General features: G+C 41.6%; 1 protein-coding gene across 1 annotated transcript in view; it reads right to left on the reverse strand.

Moving 5' to 3' along the window:
- Nucleotides 1-19,335, reverse strand: part of MGMT (O-6-methylguanine-DNA methyltransferase) — a 139,867-nt gene that overhangs the window by 106,786 nt on the left and 13,746 nt on the right. Inside the window, exon 3 of the mRNA XM_064663521.1 lies at nt 14,240-14,379. Coding sequence (XP_064519591.1) covers nt 14,240-14,379 — 140 coding nt within the window. The remainder of the gene's footprint in view (nt 1-14,239; nt 14,380-19,335) is intronic.

Consider the following 19,335-nt stretch of genomic DNA (forward strand, 5'->3'; position numbering starts at 1 on the left):
AGCTAGGCTAATATTTAATAATTAGTAAATAAGTGTTCATTCTGATGGTTCTTTTAAAGATTTCAATAAAACTAAGAATAAAAATAAGAATTAAGATGCAGTCAGCTTTTTGAATGAATATCAATAAGCAAAACAATATAATTCATAAATCTCTTCAGTGATTCAAAGGCTAAACCCAACCCAAAGCAGTCCTTTACTGCCACTCACATAGAAATTACAAAACATCCAAGAACAACAAAACCCAACAAACTTTTAGCCCTAAAAATCATTAAAAATGACTGCTTTAATAGTGCAAATTTTTACTGTAGATGCAATTTTGTAGCCTATAAAGAGTTTAATATTCTAGATCCACATCAGAGGGAAGCTCAGAGTCTGCACAGCACTATCAGCAAGTACAAAGTGTTAGCAAGAATGTGTATTTTTATTTTTCTTCAAGTTCATTATATTTGGGGGTTGTTTTTTGGCCACTTGGCTTCTTTTTACTGTGATTTATCATTACTTCAGACAAAAGATTCTTTGTTCCTTTTCAAATTACCTGCACACCCTGGATATCATACCTATCACGAGTGGTTTTTTGTTCCTGCCTGGGTTTGTTATTGCTGTGAGTTCTATGAAAAGGAGTTTCAAGACGTATTTCCCAGAACAGACAGGAAGCAGGACACGCTATCACAACCCTGAGGATATCCTCTGTTTCACACTGAGACATAAATCTCAAAGCCCACAGGACATCTGCATAAATGAAGAGCATCTGGACAACCTCAGAGCCACAAGCAATATTACCCAGCATGCAGAGAACTTCTGACCTACAGGAGTTGAGAGCTGATCCCCACCATGACCAACAGAAATCACAACCAAAGCCGGAGTGGAGTGAAATGGGATCTGGTTTAACACACACGTTCACAGCCAGAGCAGCAAAGGCAGAGAAACCTCCCAAAATGTGCAAGAAACCAGTAAAATCCCCCAAAAGACATGTCCACCTTGATTCACTGTCCTTGCCACCATGAGCAGAAGAAACCAAAGAAAATTTGACTGATTTTCAAAGAATTCAAGTACAGTCAATACAATCTAAAGTGCAACTCCAAAACCAGGTAAGTGACGACTTCAGAATTTCAGAAGACTAAACAGAAGACAATTTCTATATTCTCCAGGAGTCCACGTCAGCATTTAAAATCAGAACAAACTCCTTCCAGAGGTGAAGAACATTCATGAGCTGTGAAGAATGACTACTTCCAAATTATTGAGGTATTACAGCTCAAATTGCCTTAATACGAGCTGATTTATATTTATGGCCAAGTTTCATACAGTGTTTAAACTTTGAACAACTCCTCCCCCAAGTCAGACTGTTGAACTTGAAGAGTTTAAAAAATAGGTCAGGAAATATTCTCCAGCCTCCTTTGCCATTATATCAAGCACTAGGATGTTCAGGGCAGTTATCCCGCTAAAAGTTGTATTTTGGTAGCACAGCTGTATTTTATATCATAAAACAGATAATCATAATATAATCAAAGAATCATGGAATCATTAAGATTGGAAAAGACCTCTGAGATCATCAAGTCCAACCACCATGTTCACCACTAAACCATGTCCTCCAGTGCCACATTCACACGTTTTCTGAACCCTTCCAGAGATGATGATTCCATAACCTCATAGAGCATCACAGGAGCTCTGGGTCTAGTGAAACAGCCCTCAAAAACTTGGTATCCTTCCACAACGCTTTGTACACATCAGAGCAGCTTTGATTTGATGGCCACGAGAATTCCTCAGGAGTTTTTTATGTTTGGCATGGACTGACCCACCGAGGAACCACCACTCCTTCAGGGAGAGTTGTCCCCTTGGGCAGCAACCTGTGATACAACCCTGACTTAACTTTTAGGACCAATTTAAAAATTTCATACTGAAGGAGGAAGGATTACAAGAGCATCTGTCTTACAGGGAACTTTCAAGGTTTTTCAGTGACTTCAATGCCTAAAATAATAAAAAGTTGAAATATCGTCTTATTGCCCAGACTCTGTGAGAAAAACAATCTGTGGATCCTAAACTTTTATAAAGTAGGCAGCCTACCAGCTTGGTCCTGCATATGTGCTGAGAAACATATCTAGTGTAGGTCCAAGAATGGGGAAAAATAATATTTTTGATCATTTTCCTTCAATTTTGGAGAGACTTTCCATCAGGAGTAGAAAGTGGTCAGGATTTCTGTAGCTAAAACTATATTAGTAAGCACTGGACACTATTTCTGACAACAGGAACAAACTTGGCAGTGCCTGCCCAGCATCTCCAGGATAAGATCTGTGTGTGTGTGTGTATTTTAAATCAGCACCTGCACCCCAGCACCTATGAAACAATAAACTCCCCCACCCTCCTGGGCCACATGACACTGATGGAGCATCGCCAGGAGCAGGATACACGGAGAGACTGTTCATCATCATCATCTGAACACAAGCAAAACCCAACTGTGGACTGACAAAACCAAGGGGATGTGCATCAATAAAGCAGAGGAAAAACAAATGACGGGAAAACAACTGACTGGGAACCTAAAGGACAAAGTTTCTCACTTAATCTCGTTATTTCTTTCTCTGAACTAGCCCAGGCAGAAGAAAAGTCCTCTGCAGAATTCCTGTTTCACACCAGACATCCTGACATCATGTCTAAATCTACAGCATATAATAATAGGAAAATAAAATACAATTTAAAAATCTCTTAGTACAAATGACAATTTACATAGCAGCAGCCTACAACAGTGAGCCTCTCAAAGGTCAGAATTAATTAAAGAAATTGATAGCTGCTCAAAATCTAATCTGATTAACTGATCACTACATTTATTCAGAAATTGAGAAGCCATCAAAAAGTTTTTATCACCAGCAAGTGCTCATTTTAATAAGCAATGAGGTAATTATGAGTATTTATCACTTGAAGGATTTATGTGCACTAAACAACCTTAAATTCTTCAAAAGCCAATAGGAACTTATTTCTGTTTAACAAGAACTGGGGAGAGCGAGCAAAGATGGGCTCATGGAATCAATCTATGAGATGTCCACCCTTGGAATCATTCTCATTTAATCCTTTAAGGAATCAGTGTTTTAAGAAATTTGGGAAACTTAGATTTATTGGCGACACCAATGAAACCATCCTGACGCTGAATAGACAGAACAGCTCCCAGTTTTCCAGGTGAAGAGATGACAACCCTCCATGCCAGGGTGAGGTACCTCACACCACCGCCAGGAGACCTGATCAGAATTTCAACATTCTGAGGCAAAATGAGAGCAAGATGAGATGTGATATGGAAACCACTCTAAATATTTAATATGATCAGCAACTCACAATTATTTCTTAAGTGTCTTTTTCCCCAATAACTTTTTCCACTGCATGATCTCGGGGAGAAGATAACATGAGATGCTGCTTTTGAATAAGTTATACATTTCCCTTGCTTTACTTGAACCTCACAATGCCACCATTATTAATATTTTTCCTCCACAAAACAGCACTAGCCTTCCAAAGAAAAAGTCCTTGACCAAAATATCAGAGGATATTAAACTGAGAAGTGATCTACTGATGCAAATCATTAAATCTATTTGCATTTGCTTACTGAACCCTAACACAGAAATTAAACTACATAGTGTGGGAAAAGAGCTGGTTTTGCATGGTTAAAAGGAGACATCTTGGAAGATCCGAGCTCTATGTCATTAATTTTCCTTCTTCCCCTCATTAACAAGTAAAATGTTTTCACTGCTTGAAAAGTTTTAATAAATAGGAAAAAGCAGGGCAGCTGACATAAGTTTTTAATGTAATATACAAGAGCTTTTAATATTTTTACATATATTAATGTAAAAGCTAAAAATAAATGTTAAAAGGTTACATTTGTGAAGAAAGAAAAATGGCATTTACAGTTACAGGGTAAGGTTTTAGAATTTAACTCCTTCTCTCCTGGCATGCGGTTCTGAGGAGCATTTGCCATTTCCCTGAAAACTGCTGGAATTGCAGAGATGAGCCATAGCAGAAGTGCCTGGGGGCTAAGGACACATATTCCCTCCCAGTTCTGCGCTCCAGGATGATTTACTAGGCTTTGTCCTACCGAGTCTTAAATTCTTTTTATAGAAGGAATTAAGGGAGGCATGTTAAGAACAACTATAATTAGCACAGGCACTGGCAGTGTGTGATCCTTGAGTTTCACTGAAATGCAGGAGCCAAAGAGGCCAACAAAGACCAGGTACTGGAGCTGTCAGTTCAGCTGGAGCTGGGAAAAGCCACTCAACACCAAAATGCCAGCGGCACCCTGGGCTGCAGCACAAGGAGTGGGACCAGCAGGGTGAGGCAGGGGATTCTCCCCCTCTGCTCTGCCCTTGAGAGACTTCACCTGGAGAACTGTGTCCAGGTCTGGGGTCCAACATCAGAAGGATGTGGAGCTGCTGGAGCATGTCTAGAGGAGGTCACAGAGGTGCCTCAAGGGCTGGAGCCCCTCTGCTCTGGAGCCAGGCTGGGAGGGCTGGGGGTGTTCACCTGGGGAAGAGAAGGCTCCAGGGAAACCTGAGAGCCCCTTCCAGTGCCTAAAGGGGCTCCAAGAGAGCTGGAGAGGGACTTGGGACAAGAGCCTGGACAGACAGGACAAGGGGAATGGCTTCCCATTGCCAGAGGGCAGGGAGAGATGGGATACTGGTAAGGAATTCTTGGCTGTGAGGGTAGGGAGGCCCTGGCCCAGAGGAGCTGTGACTGCCCCATCTCTGGAAGTGTCCAAGGCCAGGCTGGATGGGGCTTGGAACAACCTGGGCTAGTGGAGATCTTGCTCCTCATTGCAGAGGGGTGGAACCAGGTAACCTTTAAGGTCCCTTCAACCCAAGTAATTCCATGACTCTATAAACCTCTGCAATCCTGGTATTCCTCAAGCCCTCAATGTTGCTCTGATCACAGCATTTTCATAGTCAAGGCTCTCCAGGCTGATATTACAGACATTTTTCAGCAAACCACTTTGTGCAATTCAATTCTGTCCCTCAAGGAGAGCTGCAGGAAGGTTCCTGTGATCCAGGTGGGTGTCCCTGCTCACAGTCCACCATCTAATCCCAAAACACCTCTGTGGCTTTAAATTATTCTCAGCGTTATCTATGCATTCTGATTTTTTTCAAGGACCATAAAAGCCAGGAAAGAAACCCAAGATGAAGAGTTGCAATATTTAAGAATACCCACTAATTCTGGGACATAATAGAAACATAATCCATGTCATTATGCAGCCCATTTTCCCATCCTTATAGCCAGGATTTGCAATGGAAAAATGCTCCACTGCATTAATCTACCTCTGGCATGAGAAGTGGAAGGGTTCCACTCATGGCCTGAATTATAGGAGAGTTAGTAAAGATACACCAGGCACAGTATTTGTGGCACAGAACAGGGCAGGGCATCAGGAAAGGATTTATTTTCTGAGTAATTTCTTGAAAAGCTGATGCTGCATAGACAAATTCTCACACTCCTCTTAGGTGAAGTCATTTTTCAGCACTATTACAACTCTACATCTTCTGCAGTAGGAAAAAAAAAAAGTCATATTTGTGGTATTTTCAAGTGGGTGTCTGCACAAGTTATATTATCTAATACAGTTTGTTGTTATTTTTGCCATTTTAAAATATCAGCACTGTAAAACGTGATCACTGGGTTGTTATAACATGTCTTGCTTTAGGACTCTTGGCCAATGATGGAGGTTTACAAACACACACCAGTCGAGCAGCAAAGCTTTGTGTTCTCCTGCACACTGAAATGGGGCTTTTAGTGCTCTGACATGGCATTGTTCCCATTAACATTCAGGGTTTGAAAACCTGATATTAATGCCATGAATAACTGCCCAGTAGAAACGGAATGGTTTGGGTTGGAAGGCACCTTAAAGCCCATCCAGTTCCACCCCCTGCCTGTGGCAGGGACACCTTCCACTATCCCAGGTTGCTCCAAGCCCCGCCCAACCTGGCCTTGGACACTTCCAGGGATCTGTGGGCAGCCACAGCTTCTCTGGGCAACCTGTGCCAGGGCCTCACCACCCCCACAGCCAAGAATTCCTTCCCAATATCCCATCTAACCCTGCCCTTTTACAGTCTGAAGCCATTCCCCCTTGTTCTGTCCCTCCAAGCCCTTGTCCAAGTCTCTTCCCATGTCTCTTGCAGGCTCCCTTCAGGTACTGGAAGGCCACAATTTGGTCACCCTCTTCTCCAGGCTGAACAATCCCACTTCTCTCAGCCTTTCCTCCATGCCTCTGATCATCCTGGTGCCTCCTCTGGACTCTCCAACAGCTCCATGTCCTTCCTGTGCTGGGCCCCAGAGCTGGAGGCAGTTCTGCAGGTGGGGTCTCACCTGAGTGAGGCAGAGGGACAGAATGCCCCCTCCCCTGCTGCCCACACTGTGGGATCAGCCCAGGGCACTCCTCATCCACCGAATCCAGCCTTTCATCCACTAAAAAAATCTGGATTTTTATTTTACTTTTTTTTTTTCACACAAAGCCCTCAAAAGTTTCTCTGTCAAGATTTAGGACAAAACCACAACTGAAGACTTGCAAAATCCACTCCTATTTGAGTGTTGCAATACTGCCTTTGACAGAGAACAGAAGTGCAGCAGTGCTGTAAGGAAAAATAACCCAGCCAAAGTCTAGTATTGATTACAGTGGAGTTGCTCAAGATTCACTTCAGTTTAAGTGAGAGGGAATGTGGGTTTTATTAATCATGCAGAATTAGATTCACCACCCACACCTGACAGCAAAACTTCTCCTGCAAACCATTTCTAAAATCATGTGAAACCACGTATTTGGCCTGTACTACGTGTAAGGCTTTGCCAAAGTCTAAATTCTAAAAACACACAGGAAGTTATTTTGTTTAAGTTTTTGAAACACCATTTCCAATAAAAAGTTTTCTTAGCTTCATGCAGCATAAACAATCTGTAGCATCTCCACAAGAAACTATGAAAAACCCTAGCCCAGTTTATTTTTAATAAAAGGAGGACTATGCTATATAATAACTCTTCCTGCCACATCCACTGAATCTGCTGAAATAAAGATTGATGCCTGGATATTTGTAGAGACTTCTACCAGAGAAGGTAATATTTCTTTTTTCCTTTCTTTTCTTTTTTTTTTTTTTTAAAATATACTTTCCTGTTATTTTGAAGTAATTTGAAATAACAAGCATCATCTCCCTATTACCCAGGAATCTGCATGTTTTCTTTCCAAGACAAGTGACAGAGAACTCAATGAGATTTGTGAGAGCTTCGTGCTGCAAGTTAAAAGAAATTTGAAAATAAAAAGTTTTGAAAGAGAAACCTGTTTAAGACTGACCTTCTTCTGGTGACTGTTCTCCACAGGCACTCAAAACAGGCTTTCACTTTGCTCATCAACATGAAAACCAATATTGTCAGGATCGTGAGCAGTTAAAAGCCAAGAAATGTCTAAAATTCTGTGTGGACTTTGCCCAACATGTTGAACAAGCATCACGCAGAAGAACCAGATGCTCTCAAAGCCAAAGTAGCACTTTGAAGCTTTTGAGAACAAGGTCCCTCAGAAGCAATGAACACGTGGAGTGGGCCAAGGCCATCACGTCCCTGTAACCAAAGGACTCCCACCTGGAACTCCGGGGCCCTCAGTACATGAAGGACATTGAATTATTGGAACGAGTCCAAAGAAGAGCCATGAAGATGCTCCAAGGGCTGGAGACCCTCTGGTCTGGAGCCAGGCTGGGAGGGCTGGGGGTGTTCACCTGGGGAAGAGGAGGCTCCAGGGAGATCTGAGAGCCCCTTCCAGTGCCTAAAGGGGCTCCAAGAGAGCTGGAGAGGGACTTTGCACAAGAGCCTGGAGGGACACGACAAGGGGGAATGGCTTCCCACTGTCAGAGAGCAGGGTTAGATTGGACATTGGGAAGGAATTCTTGGCTGTGGGGGTGGTGAGGCCCTGGCACAGGTTGCCCAGAGAAGCTGTGGCTGCCCCATCCCTGGAAGTGTCCAAGGCCAGGTTGGACAGGGCTTGGAGCAACCTGGGATAGTGATGTTGTTCCTCATTGCAGAGGGGTGGTACTAGGTAACCTTTAAAGTTCCTTCCCACCCAAACCATTCTGGGATTACAGAATTCATGACACTCACTTCCATTACAGGCAGCCTGTATCTCAAACCTCATCTGTTTGCATTAACACCTACAAAAGCACCATCTAATGAACCACTTCCCAGCCACTGTAAACAGTAATTAAATACCTTAAACTACAAAAAAAGGAAAGTTCCCTGCAAAACATACTTTGAACACCCATAAGTGCCATCAGCTCAAATGATTATGGTATTTACAAGAGTTAAGTGCTTTGTTGTACTGGCAGGAAAGTGATGCAGCTGCACTTGTCCACAGTCATTGGTGTCCTAATATAGAATCATTAAGGTTGGAAAAGACCTCTAAGATCACCAAGTCCAACCATCAACCAGCACCATCATTATGTTCACCACTAAACCATGTCCTCAAGCTTGAACACACCCAGGGATGGTGACTCAAACACTTCCCTGGGCAGCCTGCTTTACAACTCTTTCCATGAAATTTTTTTCCTATGTAAACCTTCCCTGTCACAGCTTGAGGCCGTTTCCTCTCATCCTGTCCCTTGTTCCCTGGGAGTAGAACCCGACCCCCTTCCGCTCCCCCCTCCTGTCAGGGAGTTGCAGAGAGTGAGAAGGTCCCCCCTGAGCCTCCTTTTCTCCAGGCTGAGCCCCCCAGCTCCCTCAGCTGCTCCTGGTGCTCCAGACCCTTCTCCAGCTCTGTTCCCTTCTCTGGACAACCTTTCCTTTCCCCGCTCCCACTCTACACCTACACCTTATCCAAAACCATTAACTTCTTTACTCCAAGTATGTCTGTCTCCTTCAGGTTTCATTCTACATAATTTTAATTAGAAGATCTCTGGTTTTACACAATAATTTTAAGGATGAGCTGAATGGGGAGGAGTGCAGCCTCTTCCAAGCCACATTGCCAATAATCCTCTCTTCACATAAGTCACATCAGATGTTCATGGTAAATCAGAAATGTACTCAAAGCAGCAGAGTAGGTGCATACCTACCTCCTTCAGAGGGTTTTTACTGTGCCCCTGAGCTCCACTAAGTTTCTTAGCCTTGGTGGATGCTTATTGGAAAAATAGGAGGAGTGGCACTCTCCCAAATGCCTCCCACTTGTGGCATCAAAGTGAGATATCACTCACCGTAAATTTTACAGTATGAGGAATGAAACAGTTAGCAAAGTTGACATTTAAACCATCATCGCTGGCTATGATTAAATACCTCAGAGATGAACACAGTGGTTCACACCTCTGCAAGTTATTGTTCTAGGCTCTTATCAGAGCCCGGACGCCACTGCATCCGCTGCCTTTCCACACACTTGAGATTTTCTTTGAATCTGTAATAGCTGGAAACCTCTTTAAGCTGAGATTCTGGAGAGTTTCTGATAATGTTACACTGGCAGAGATTGACTGAAACCCTGGCGAACCTCTTGAACTGCAGATTCACCCTTAAAGGTTTAGGCAGATTAATAATACAAGAACGGGCAAACTGGCTCCTTGTTCCTCCTCCTCTGATCTCTTTCAGTAAGATGTAGGGAAATGAAATGCTGTAAAGAAAATGGCAAATAACCTGCAAGAAATACAGAGGGCAGATGGGATCCCACTGCTTTCAAGAGTCTCTTCTGAAAACAGCATAAAAGGGAAATCTGAGGTATTCCTACACCACAAGGAAAATGGGGCATTCTGTGATAACCACCATGAAAATACATGTTTTGACCATTCAAGCAATAGTAAAGCAAGTCAACCTGCCCAATTTCCCTCCTCAAACATGCAGGAAGCATCCAACAGCTGCAGTTTCTCAAATTCAAGCTCACATCCCTACCAACAAACACACAATTCCCAAAGTCCATGGAGGAGGAGCAGATCACCTGCACATGCTGTGTCCTGGATGGGAGCTCAGGATCTTCTGGCAAGATCAACTTGTCTGTACACCACAGCAGTCCCAGAGTGGAGGAGCAGGAGCCCAGAGCCAAGGAGACGGCTGTCCCCAAATCATCCACACCTTGGGATGTCCCAACCAAAGATGGCAGTGACAGATCACAGCAGCTCAGCTGAGCTTTTAAGTGGAAAATCTCAACTTCTCATAATGGCATCCTCAAATCCCAAGGTGGATGTAAATATTAGCATTACTGGCATCTCCTGGGATCTGTGCCCACTCTTCAGGTGGCAAATTTAACTTTCTTTTCACACACAGACTCATCAGTCCACAGGAGTATGACGGTGTTCATCACTCCATGCTCAGCAGGGAAAGATTTTCCAACCAGACACTGGAAGTTGCTTAGTTTACCTCAAAACATGTCAGACAACAGCCCTTTTACTACTATCCTCCAGTTCCCACTGTATTTCCCTGCCCTGGCACATGTGCAGCCCAGATAACCCTTGCCTCATGCTGACCAGGCAGGGAGCTGGGAAAACCAGGGCAGTTTTCCTGAGGGGAGAGGGAATTCCTTAAAGAATTCAGAATTTTGCAACACAGGGAAAATCTGCCTCCTGGTGCCATCCCAACTGCCAAGTCAACATCAACATTTTTCCAGAGTATCTTGTGCTGTAAATATTCAGCAGAGGAAAACAAGTGGTTTGTGTTATTGCTCAAGGAAGTCACGAGTGGGATCCTCTGCTCACCAAGAGTATCATTTACTCCTCCAGCTCAGCAATAAGACAAGACTTCTGAAAACAGAGTCATCCCAGTGTGGGAACACCAGAGCTGACAGTGGAATAACAAAAAAATAATTCTGAAACTCCAAAGCTGCTGAAGACACTCAGGAGTAAAACAGTGAAAAAATTGAGTTATTCTTTAGGCCATGAACAAAAAGAGTTAAACATTTGCAATATTTCAGGCAGGAGTACTGGAGGAAACTTGATCAAAACTAATCCTTAGATTTGTATATACTGAAAGAAAAACTTCAACAGCTGATACAGTACTAAGTGTATACACATATATACACACATATTCACTTAAGAGTTGGACTTGTGGGTCCCTTCCAGCCCACAATACTCTGTGATTCTGAGATTCTAATATAGATATACATATAAACACACATATAGGTTATATGTCCTTTTAGTTTTTTTTTTTTTAATATAAACTGTGAAGATGAATTTCTTAGAAACAGAAACATTTATAAAATCAAGCTTCATGTCTGGTGTATTTTCTGCCCCACTTTATAACCCTGAAGCAGCACATTTCAGAAACAGCCCTAAAATGACTGCACAGACCTTGAGCCCAACACATGAATTTCCTCATGGTGCTGTATGTAGGCTAAAACTCCTGCATTCTCTGTCATACAACACCTAGGTATCAAACACAAGGAATTTGGTTATTCTAAAGCTAGTCCAGCTCTATCTTCAGTGTTTTATTAATTGAAAATGACAAAACAAACAAGTCAATCCATAATTTCAATACTAAAGCAGAAATGAGTGATTTCAGGTCCCTGTTTTAAGTTGACCAGTTATTAGCACTATGAAATGGTTAGAAACAATTTCAGCATCCAGTAAATTAAAAATTCCACAATCATATTTAACTGAAATCTCACATTTAGATTTGTGAGACTGTATGTACATATATACATAGAATCACAGGATGGTTTGGGTTAGAAGGGACCTTAAAGCCCATCTCATTCCACACCTTCCACTAGCCCAGGTTGCTCCAAGCCCCATCCAACCCAGCCTTGGACACTTCCAGGGCTGGGGCAGCCAAAACATGGATTTAAAAAGCCTAAATGATAAAGATTCCTCCTCTCCAAACAGAAACCATCACATTGTGACGTGTCTGGACTTTTAAAGCCTGCCAACTTCCCAAGGAGCAGAATAACCTCAGGTTATTACAATTAGTTTCATCTCATTAATAGATCAATTTCTTTCAAGCATAGTGAAACTGGATTTTACTTTGTTGCTTCTCCTTTTAGGCTCCATTATAGTCTGTGTTCTTAAGTTTTAAGGAGAGCCATCACTGAATAGGTTGTAATCTCAGGTGATTAATTGCCCAGCATTTTACAAGCTGTAAAATAGAGCTGAGATCTCCACAAAGCGATTATGCCATTAACCAGACGCTCTTATCAGCCTTTTCTACAACTACCAGGTTTGTCTGACAGATTGCAAGTCTTAAGTATTTATATATTTCAAAGGTTTACTTATTTTTGTTGTTAAAACCCCCTAAAATCTATATTGATTGTTACATGCAATTCCACACGAGAAGTCCCAAGCACCGTGGAGCAGAATACCAATATTTATTACCAGACTCGTGCTCATTATGGTTCTCTCTGACAGGGGTCCATTAAAATCAATTTTTATGTTTCTTATGTTTTTTTTTTTTCCCCACCCAATGTTCTTACCATGGTGTTTATTAGCCAGTTAGGAGAAACACCAGGCAACTGCTTCGTTTTTATTTTATTCTGTCGAAAATAATGAGGCCAGATTTAACAACTATGCACTAGCGATGAGTAGAAGAGATTAAATGTTATACTTCAGCACAAACATTTACAGATGGCTTTAAAATTTTTAGAACTTTATCAGTGCTAAAGACAAAAGGAAGTCCCACCTTTCTTTTTCAGATTTAAATTCTTAAAGTAATCACAAAAATATTTTTCTTGCCTTTAACTTCTGAGTTACTCTTGAATAACAGTCCCTCTAGTATGACAAATTTTGCATCTAAATCATGCAACCTGTGAAATTGTTATCAAGATGCCACTAATGCATCAAAATTAAGTCAGCTCACAACTGAGAAAACTGAAGATCAAGAATAGATAAAAATTAAAAAATTAGGAGTAGGATCCAGACTGTTCAACTTCTGCTTGAAGAACAAAACCATGAGAACCTTCAACCAACCAACATGGCCACGTTACAGGTGAGCAAACAGCAGATGTTCTGATAAATAAAGAGAGCATCCATCCCTAAGAAATCCCACAGACCTTTTTTCTACTGTTTTTCCACCACTCATTGATGCTTCCCCTTCTCGAGGGTGAAGATCCTCATCTGCTTGGTTGTTCTCCAGCTCTGCAGCAAAGGCAGGTTTAAGTCTTATCTTAAATACACCTTATTTCTATTCCTCACCAGCAGAAATCCAGCACTGAAATCAGCATCTGAAGAAACTGAAGCCCTTCTTTCCATAGCACTGGAGTTGGCAAAACTTTCAAATCCAGAGGCTTGAGGGTTTTTGTATCACATGCAAAAACATACTTCAACCAGAACACTCATTATGTTTTATATTCCTAATTAATTTTATACACTCTTCAGTTACAAGGAGAATAAAACAGAAAAACAGAAAAAGGAACACCATACAAATCAATGGGGGATTTTAGAACCAAAAGCAGGAGAAAAAAAAGACAATATTGAGAGAAGGAAGCCAAACCTGTTTGAGCCTTGTCAGTAAGAGAAAACATTAATGTAACAGGCTGTGGCAAAACTGCAAATTTATTACCAAAAAACAGTTGAAGAGAGCAGACTTAAAGAAGTAGTATTAATAACTTTGATTTTGGCAGAGGAATTTGGCATAGAAATTTGGAATCTGGTTTTTTTTTTGGCATCTAATTGTGAAAGAATTCAATGTTCCTTCTAAAAATGCCACTGAGCATTTCCTCCAAATAAGGAAAAAGCAAGGACCTGACCAGGACAGATGGACTCCAGCAGATTGAACAGCACTTACATTAAACAGTAAAATGCACCAGTGCCTCCTCAACCAGGCCTAGATTTGAGACATCACCTCCACTGCCATGTAGCATCTGTTTGGAACTCAAAAGGCATAACAGTTCTGAAAAGCCAACTAAAGCTCTCACAAGAACTACACAGTAATTAAAACAATCATTCCCTCCTGGTTCTACATGCTAGAACATATATATATATAATATATATAAAAAAAGATACATTTTATCTGCAAAATTTGTGAAGTCTGCAAGGAGGTTTTACTCCCCAGTGACAGATCTACACGTGTGTCAAAAATTAGGGGGGCAGGATGTTCTCTCAAAACCTACATTAAAAATACCTAAAATTTAGAATGTTTCCTTAATAATATTTTTGATGCAGCAGAGAAATGAATGTATTTTGGAGCCACAATTCCTTAAAGGCACTGGAAGTTCCTTCTGCCTCTCACAGGAGCCAGTACGGAGCTCCTAGAACGAGTGGTAAAAACAAGTGTGCAGAGTTGTGTCTTAGATTCTCTGGGCAATCTCATTCCTCTACAAATACATAAACACAGGATCAATGGGACATGAACTCACCCACTTGGCAGCACGCTCGTTTTGGGAAGTTTTATTTCATGTAAACCCGTTTCACACCCAGAGATCTCGATCTTTCCCACGGGGCTGAGCAGAACCGCGTGTTTCTCCTTGCACAGAGAATCTCCAACTTTGGAATTCACCTGTTCAAGAAGACAAAATCCTCTTTAATTGCATGTATGTTCACCAAGGAACAGATATCTCAAGGTACTGAGTAGTTTTCAAAAGTAATTTTAAAAAAGCAAGAAAACAGTGAATTTCAAGTTTTCTCAAATATGGCTTTACTTTCAAAACTCCAACTTAAACTCATCCATCCTAAGAAGTCACAATCTAAATTAAAGTCTCAAAAAACATGTTAACTAGCAGAACAGTGATCTTCACAAAAATCTGAAACAGCAGCAGTTTCATGGCTGGTTTATCATGGCTGAAATCTGATGTGTTCTGACACTTATTTAAAACAGGATTATTGTGACAACAAAGTATATTCGGTGGTTTAGAGCAGCAGTGTTATGCAAATAACAGCTGGAACACAAATAGAATATGTCTGCTGGAAAAATATATGAAAAAAATCAATCATTCCTTAACAGAAGAAACATTTTTTTATTCCCATTGTTACCAGTCTGGTTTTACGATTACTGATAGGATGTAGTTGGAAACAGCTGCCAAGTATTTCTCAAATTGGACAAGACCAACAATAACATACTTGTCAAATTCATCTTGCCTAAAAAAAAACCACCCCAGTCTGAGTCAGTAAATGTTTGAGTTGTATTTACAGTTTGGTTTGTACAACCACTGCAGGAGGACAAGACAGGACACCACAAGTATGTCCAGTGCAGTCACCCAGACTCTGAACTGTCGGGCCGGACCCATCGCCATCGGTGCTGGGCAGCCAGGGAAAAATCCCTTTGCTCCAAAGAGCTGAATCCATGTGAAACTGGACAAAAAGTGAACAACCGTAGGGCAGCTTGATTAACAAACACAGAATAACAGACTCAAAAGAACAGTTTGGGTTGGAAGGCACCTTAAAGACCATCTACTACCCCAGGTTGCTCCAAACCCCGCCCAACCTGGCCTTGGACACTTCCAGGAATGGGGCAGCCACAGCTTTTCTAGGCAACCTGTGCCAGGGCCTCCCCACCCTCACAGCCAAGAATTCCTTCCCAATAGCCCATGTATCTCTGCCCTCTGGCAGTAGGAAGGCATTCCCTCTTGTCCTATCACTCCAGGCCCAGGTGCAGGACCTTGTGCTTGGCCTGCTGAACTGCATGAAGTTCCCAGAGAAGCAGTGGCTGTCCCATCTCTGGAAGTGTCCAAGGCCAGGCTGGAGAGCACTTGGAGCAACCTGATCTAGTGGAAGGTGTCCCTGCACATGGTAAGGGGTGGAATGAGATGAGCTTTAAGGTCCCTTCCAACTCAAACCATTCTGGGATTCTAGGAATGACATACTTGGGGTGCACCAGGAGGCAGGAAAGTCTATGCATGATGACTTACAGCTGCCCACTGCTCACAGCTGGACAATAATTAGTTGTTTTCAAAACAAGAGAATAATTTAAAATCTCATTATTAAGTTCTGTGGAATGAAGTCACATCTGTGAGCAATATAATCAGTGTGGGGAGAGCAGAAAAAACATCAAGTAGATAGCTTTGTCTACTAGGGCGAGAGTAAACTTAAACCTCTGATTTTGGGGAAGCTCTTATGCAATTCCTCAGTTACAGACATGCAGCAACCAGTACAAATTTACTCAGTTTGAAGAAGTCCTGCTTTAGGAACTGCAGGTTCCCTGTGGTTTCTTTACTGTGACTGTGATCCAAATCAGCTTTTTGCTAAATAATCAAATGTTTGGTGGTGTTGCAAAGTAACTCTCCTTTTCAACCAACTTCTTCCTTGTTCCTCCTTGAGGATGTGGGTGAACTTTTTGGAGCAGCACCTCCTTGTAGAAGTCAGTAAACAAGCAGTAAAAGTTAACATATGTGGAAAACCAGCATACATTCTTCATGTTTATTGGTGTGACAGCCCTGAACTAGATGCACTGAACCTCATACCACGTGCTCCATGAGTATAACAATTTTAGGATCAGAGGAAAGCTTTTCCATCACACAAAAACACAGCATGCAGCAAGCAACAGAAAATCATAAATAATCCTATGCCTTCTCACCAAGTTGAACTAAGCTTTATAGATGAACCCTTGAGTGACCACAACTCATATTTTCAGTCTTGTTTATCATATCCATTGGACAGCAATATTTAAATGTTTATTTTTATATAGGAATGAAGCTGCATGACATATATGCACATCCATATACAACTGGGTTGGGAGCCTCCAGGATGAAGGTCACTGTATGGATGTACAATGCAAACTCCTCTGTCTAGATACTCATTTCACTACTTTAATTGGATATTAGGAAAAATTGCTTCACAGAAAGGGTTGTAAAGCATTGGAACAGGCTGCCCAGGGAAGTGGTGCAGTCCCCATCCCTGGTAGTGTTCAGAAGACGTGTGCATGTGGTACTTGGGGCCATGCTTGGTGCTGCTGACTGATGGTTGGACTTGGTGATCTTAGAGGACTTTTCCAACCATATCAATTCTGATTTTACTGAAATGAAGGGGTGAAAGAAGGCAAAATATCTTTCCAACTTCTGTGTCCCCCCTCAATGTGTACAGTGTTAAAATCCCACAGACAGGTTTCCACTCAGAAAATGTATATGTCCATGGATGTGTTGGCACCCACAAGCATTCAGCCCTCAGGATATCAAAATTTGTCTTAAAACCAGGTTTGTCTGAAGGCTCTGGTCAGAGAGACCACACATGTCACTTTTTTCCCCTTCAGTATTATGGAACACTGAGTCCTTCCCATCAGGGAGGAGCCAGAACCCTATTTCTGATGGATCTCCCCTCTACAGGCTTTTCCATTTCCTTTACTCTGCTTTAACAATATAAACCTACCACACCATATCACTGTTATCTAAAAATTAAGAACCCACCCAGATGCTCTAGCAGGTTTCTCATGCAACCTTTCTTCAATGCCAGGCCAGGATATAACCACATACTGGCTTCAAAAAATTAATTGTTAGCGGACCCCAAACAGCACCAATCACAGGGATTCTTAGTCCTTAAAGCTGGCGTTCTGGATGAGTTTATCCAAAAATATCACTGCCTGCAGGTAGTTCCCTTAGAGGTGTTGATACCCACCCCACCAGAGGTGTGACCAAGGGCCAACTTCTTCATTTCCTTCCCATTCTGCATAAATTCATCTAAAAACTCATCACTTCAGTGTCCTGACATTTGCATTGGCAAAGTGGCACATGAGCTATGATTCTCAAGCCCCTGTTTTGATGATGCCATATCATATCAGTGACTTGCCAAAAAGCTATACCAGGAATTCGTGGAGTTTGAAAGGATGATCAATAAATGCCAGGGAAGCTGCTGCTTCATCTTAGTTACAGGAAAGAAATACTACTCCTGAACTCTCTTAAATGTCCTTCTTTTGAGTATCACCATGTTCTCAAATCTGCTTGTTATTGATTCAAGTTTGGAATTAAGATTCACTGAAAGCTTGAAGTATCAGATTTAAATTTAAGAGAAAATCTTCTCAGGTTTGGGCAATTTCCTACTTTATTTCAGTCATCCTTCCTGATGCACTAAGTTCTACAACCTTCTCATAACAAAATCCTTATCAAATAACATCACTGGTAGCTGTCAAGGCACAAATCAACCAGGGACCATCATAAAAACACTGTTTAAAATATGTTTGAGTTGCAAAAAGCTTCTCCCACCCCACCCAGGGCTGCAGAGGTGACCAGTGAGGCTGCCCGTGGTCCCTGGGCTGGCACACATCAGTCGGCCACCCATCCAAGATTTTCATGGAGTTATAGTTCTTTCTCCATCTCCTTAATAGCTTAAACCTTCCTGTATTTGTTTTACTGGTTTCTGCCTGTTTATTTAAAAGGAAACAATCCATTGTATGTTAAGAATATAGGAAAGACATTAATAGTGAAGGTAATGTATTTGTGAACATATACAGGAGGGCGGAGGGTAATATTCCAACCTCAGGCAGCCAGTCTTGCAGGAAAAAGCTATTTCTTAGTGTTTTAAGGCAAAGAAAGATTTAAGGACTGAGAATGAAACACAGGATCCATGCAATCAGAACAATCTAACAACCCACTCCTGTTAGTATCTTGATTACTCATTCATCTATATTTTCACCTTCCAAAAACTACTGCTTCAAGAGAACAAAGCATTTATGTACTACAAATAATTTCACTGCAGGGAGGAAAGAAGGGAAGAGTTATATGGATGTTTTATACCCAAAAATACTTTAATATACCAGAATTTCAGTTACACTTTGCTATTTTGGAATAAAAGCTACAGAGAATGAGAAAGATTTAATTCTCAGTCTTTTTGCTTATTATTGCTTGATTTCTTTCCAAGTTAAAATAAAAACTTTTCTAAAAGCTGCTTCCTCCTCTTGAAAAAAGAGTCCAAAGATTTGGTGTGAACTCTAAAGTTGTACATGATTGTGGCTGCCCCATCCCTGGAAGTGACCAAGGCCAGGTTGGACGGGGCTTGGAGCAACCTGGGGTAGTGGAAGATGTCCCTGCCCATGGCAGGGGGTGGAACTGGATGGGCTTTAACCCAAACCATTCTGGAATTCCATGATCCACAAAAGTCCCTGAAGATTCAACATCTTAATCTGGACAGATGAAGCTGTCAGAAAGTTGTCCTGGTGTCAGGGCAGGGCTTCTCTTGTCCAAAAAAACCAAGGGAATGCTGCTGCCCTGTGCAACCCACACTCACAGGGCAACCCAACCAACATCACTCATTACTTAATGGAAAAATAACAATTCCAGTACCATTACACTCACAGCACCCTTCAAGCATATGGAAAACTGTTAGTCCAAGGAAAGCTGAGTGCCCCACAGTTTTTCACCTAAGGTAATAGTTAGTGAGGAAGAAAAGGTGTTGCATTCATTGCTTAAATTCAACAAGAAAGTATTGAAACAAAATCACCAGTGTGGGAGCTAATCAGACTTAATTCTGTCAATATAACCTGCTAACAAGTAAAACAGCCTTTAAAATTACCTTTGATGTTCTAAAATAT

This window comes from Pseudopipra pipra, chromosome 8 (assembly GCF_036250125.1).
Source record: "Pseudopipra pipra isolate bDixPip1 chromosome 8, bDixPip1.hap1, whole genome shotgun sequence".
Classification (NCBI taxonomy): Eukaryota; Metazoa; Chordata; class Aves; order Passeriformes; family Pipridae; genus Pseudopipra; species Pseudopipra pipra.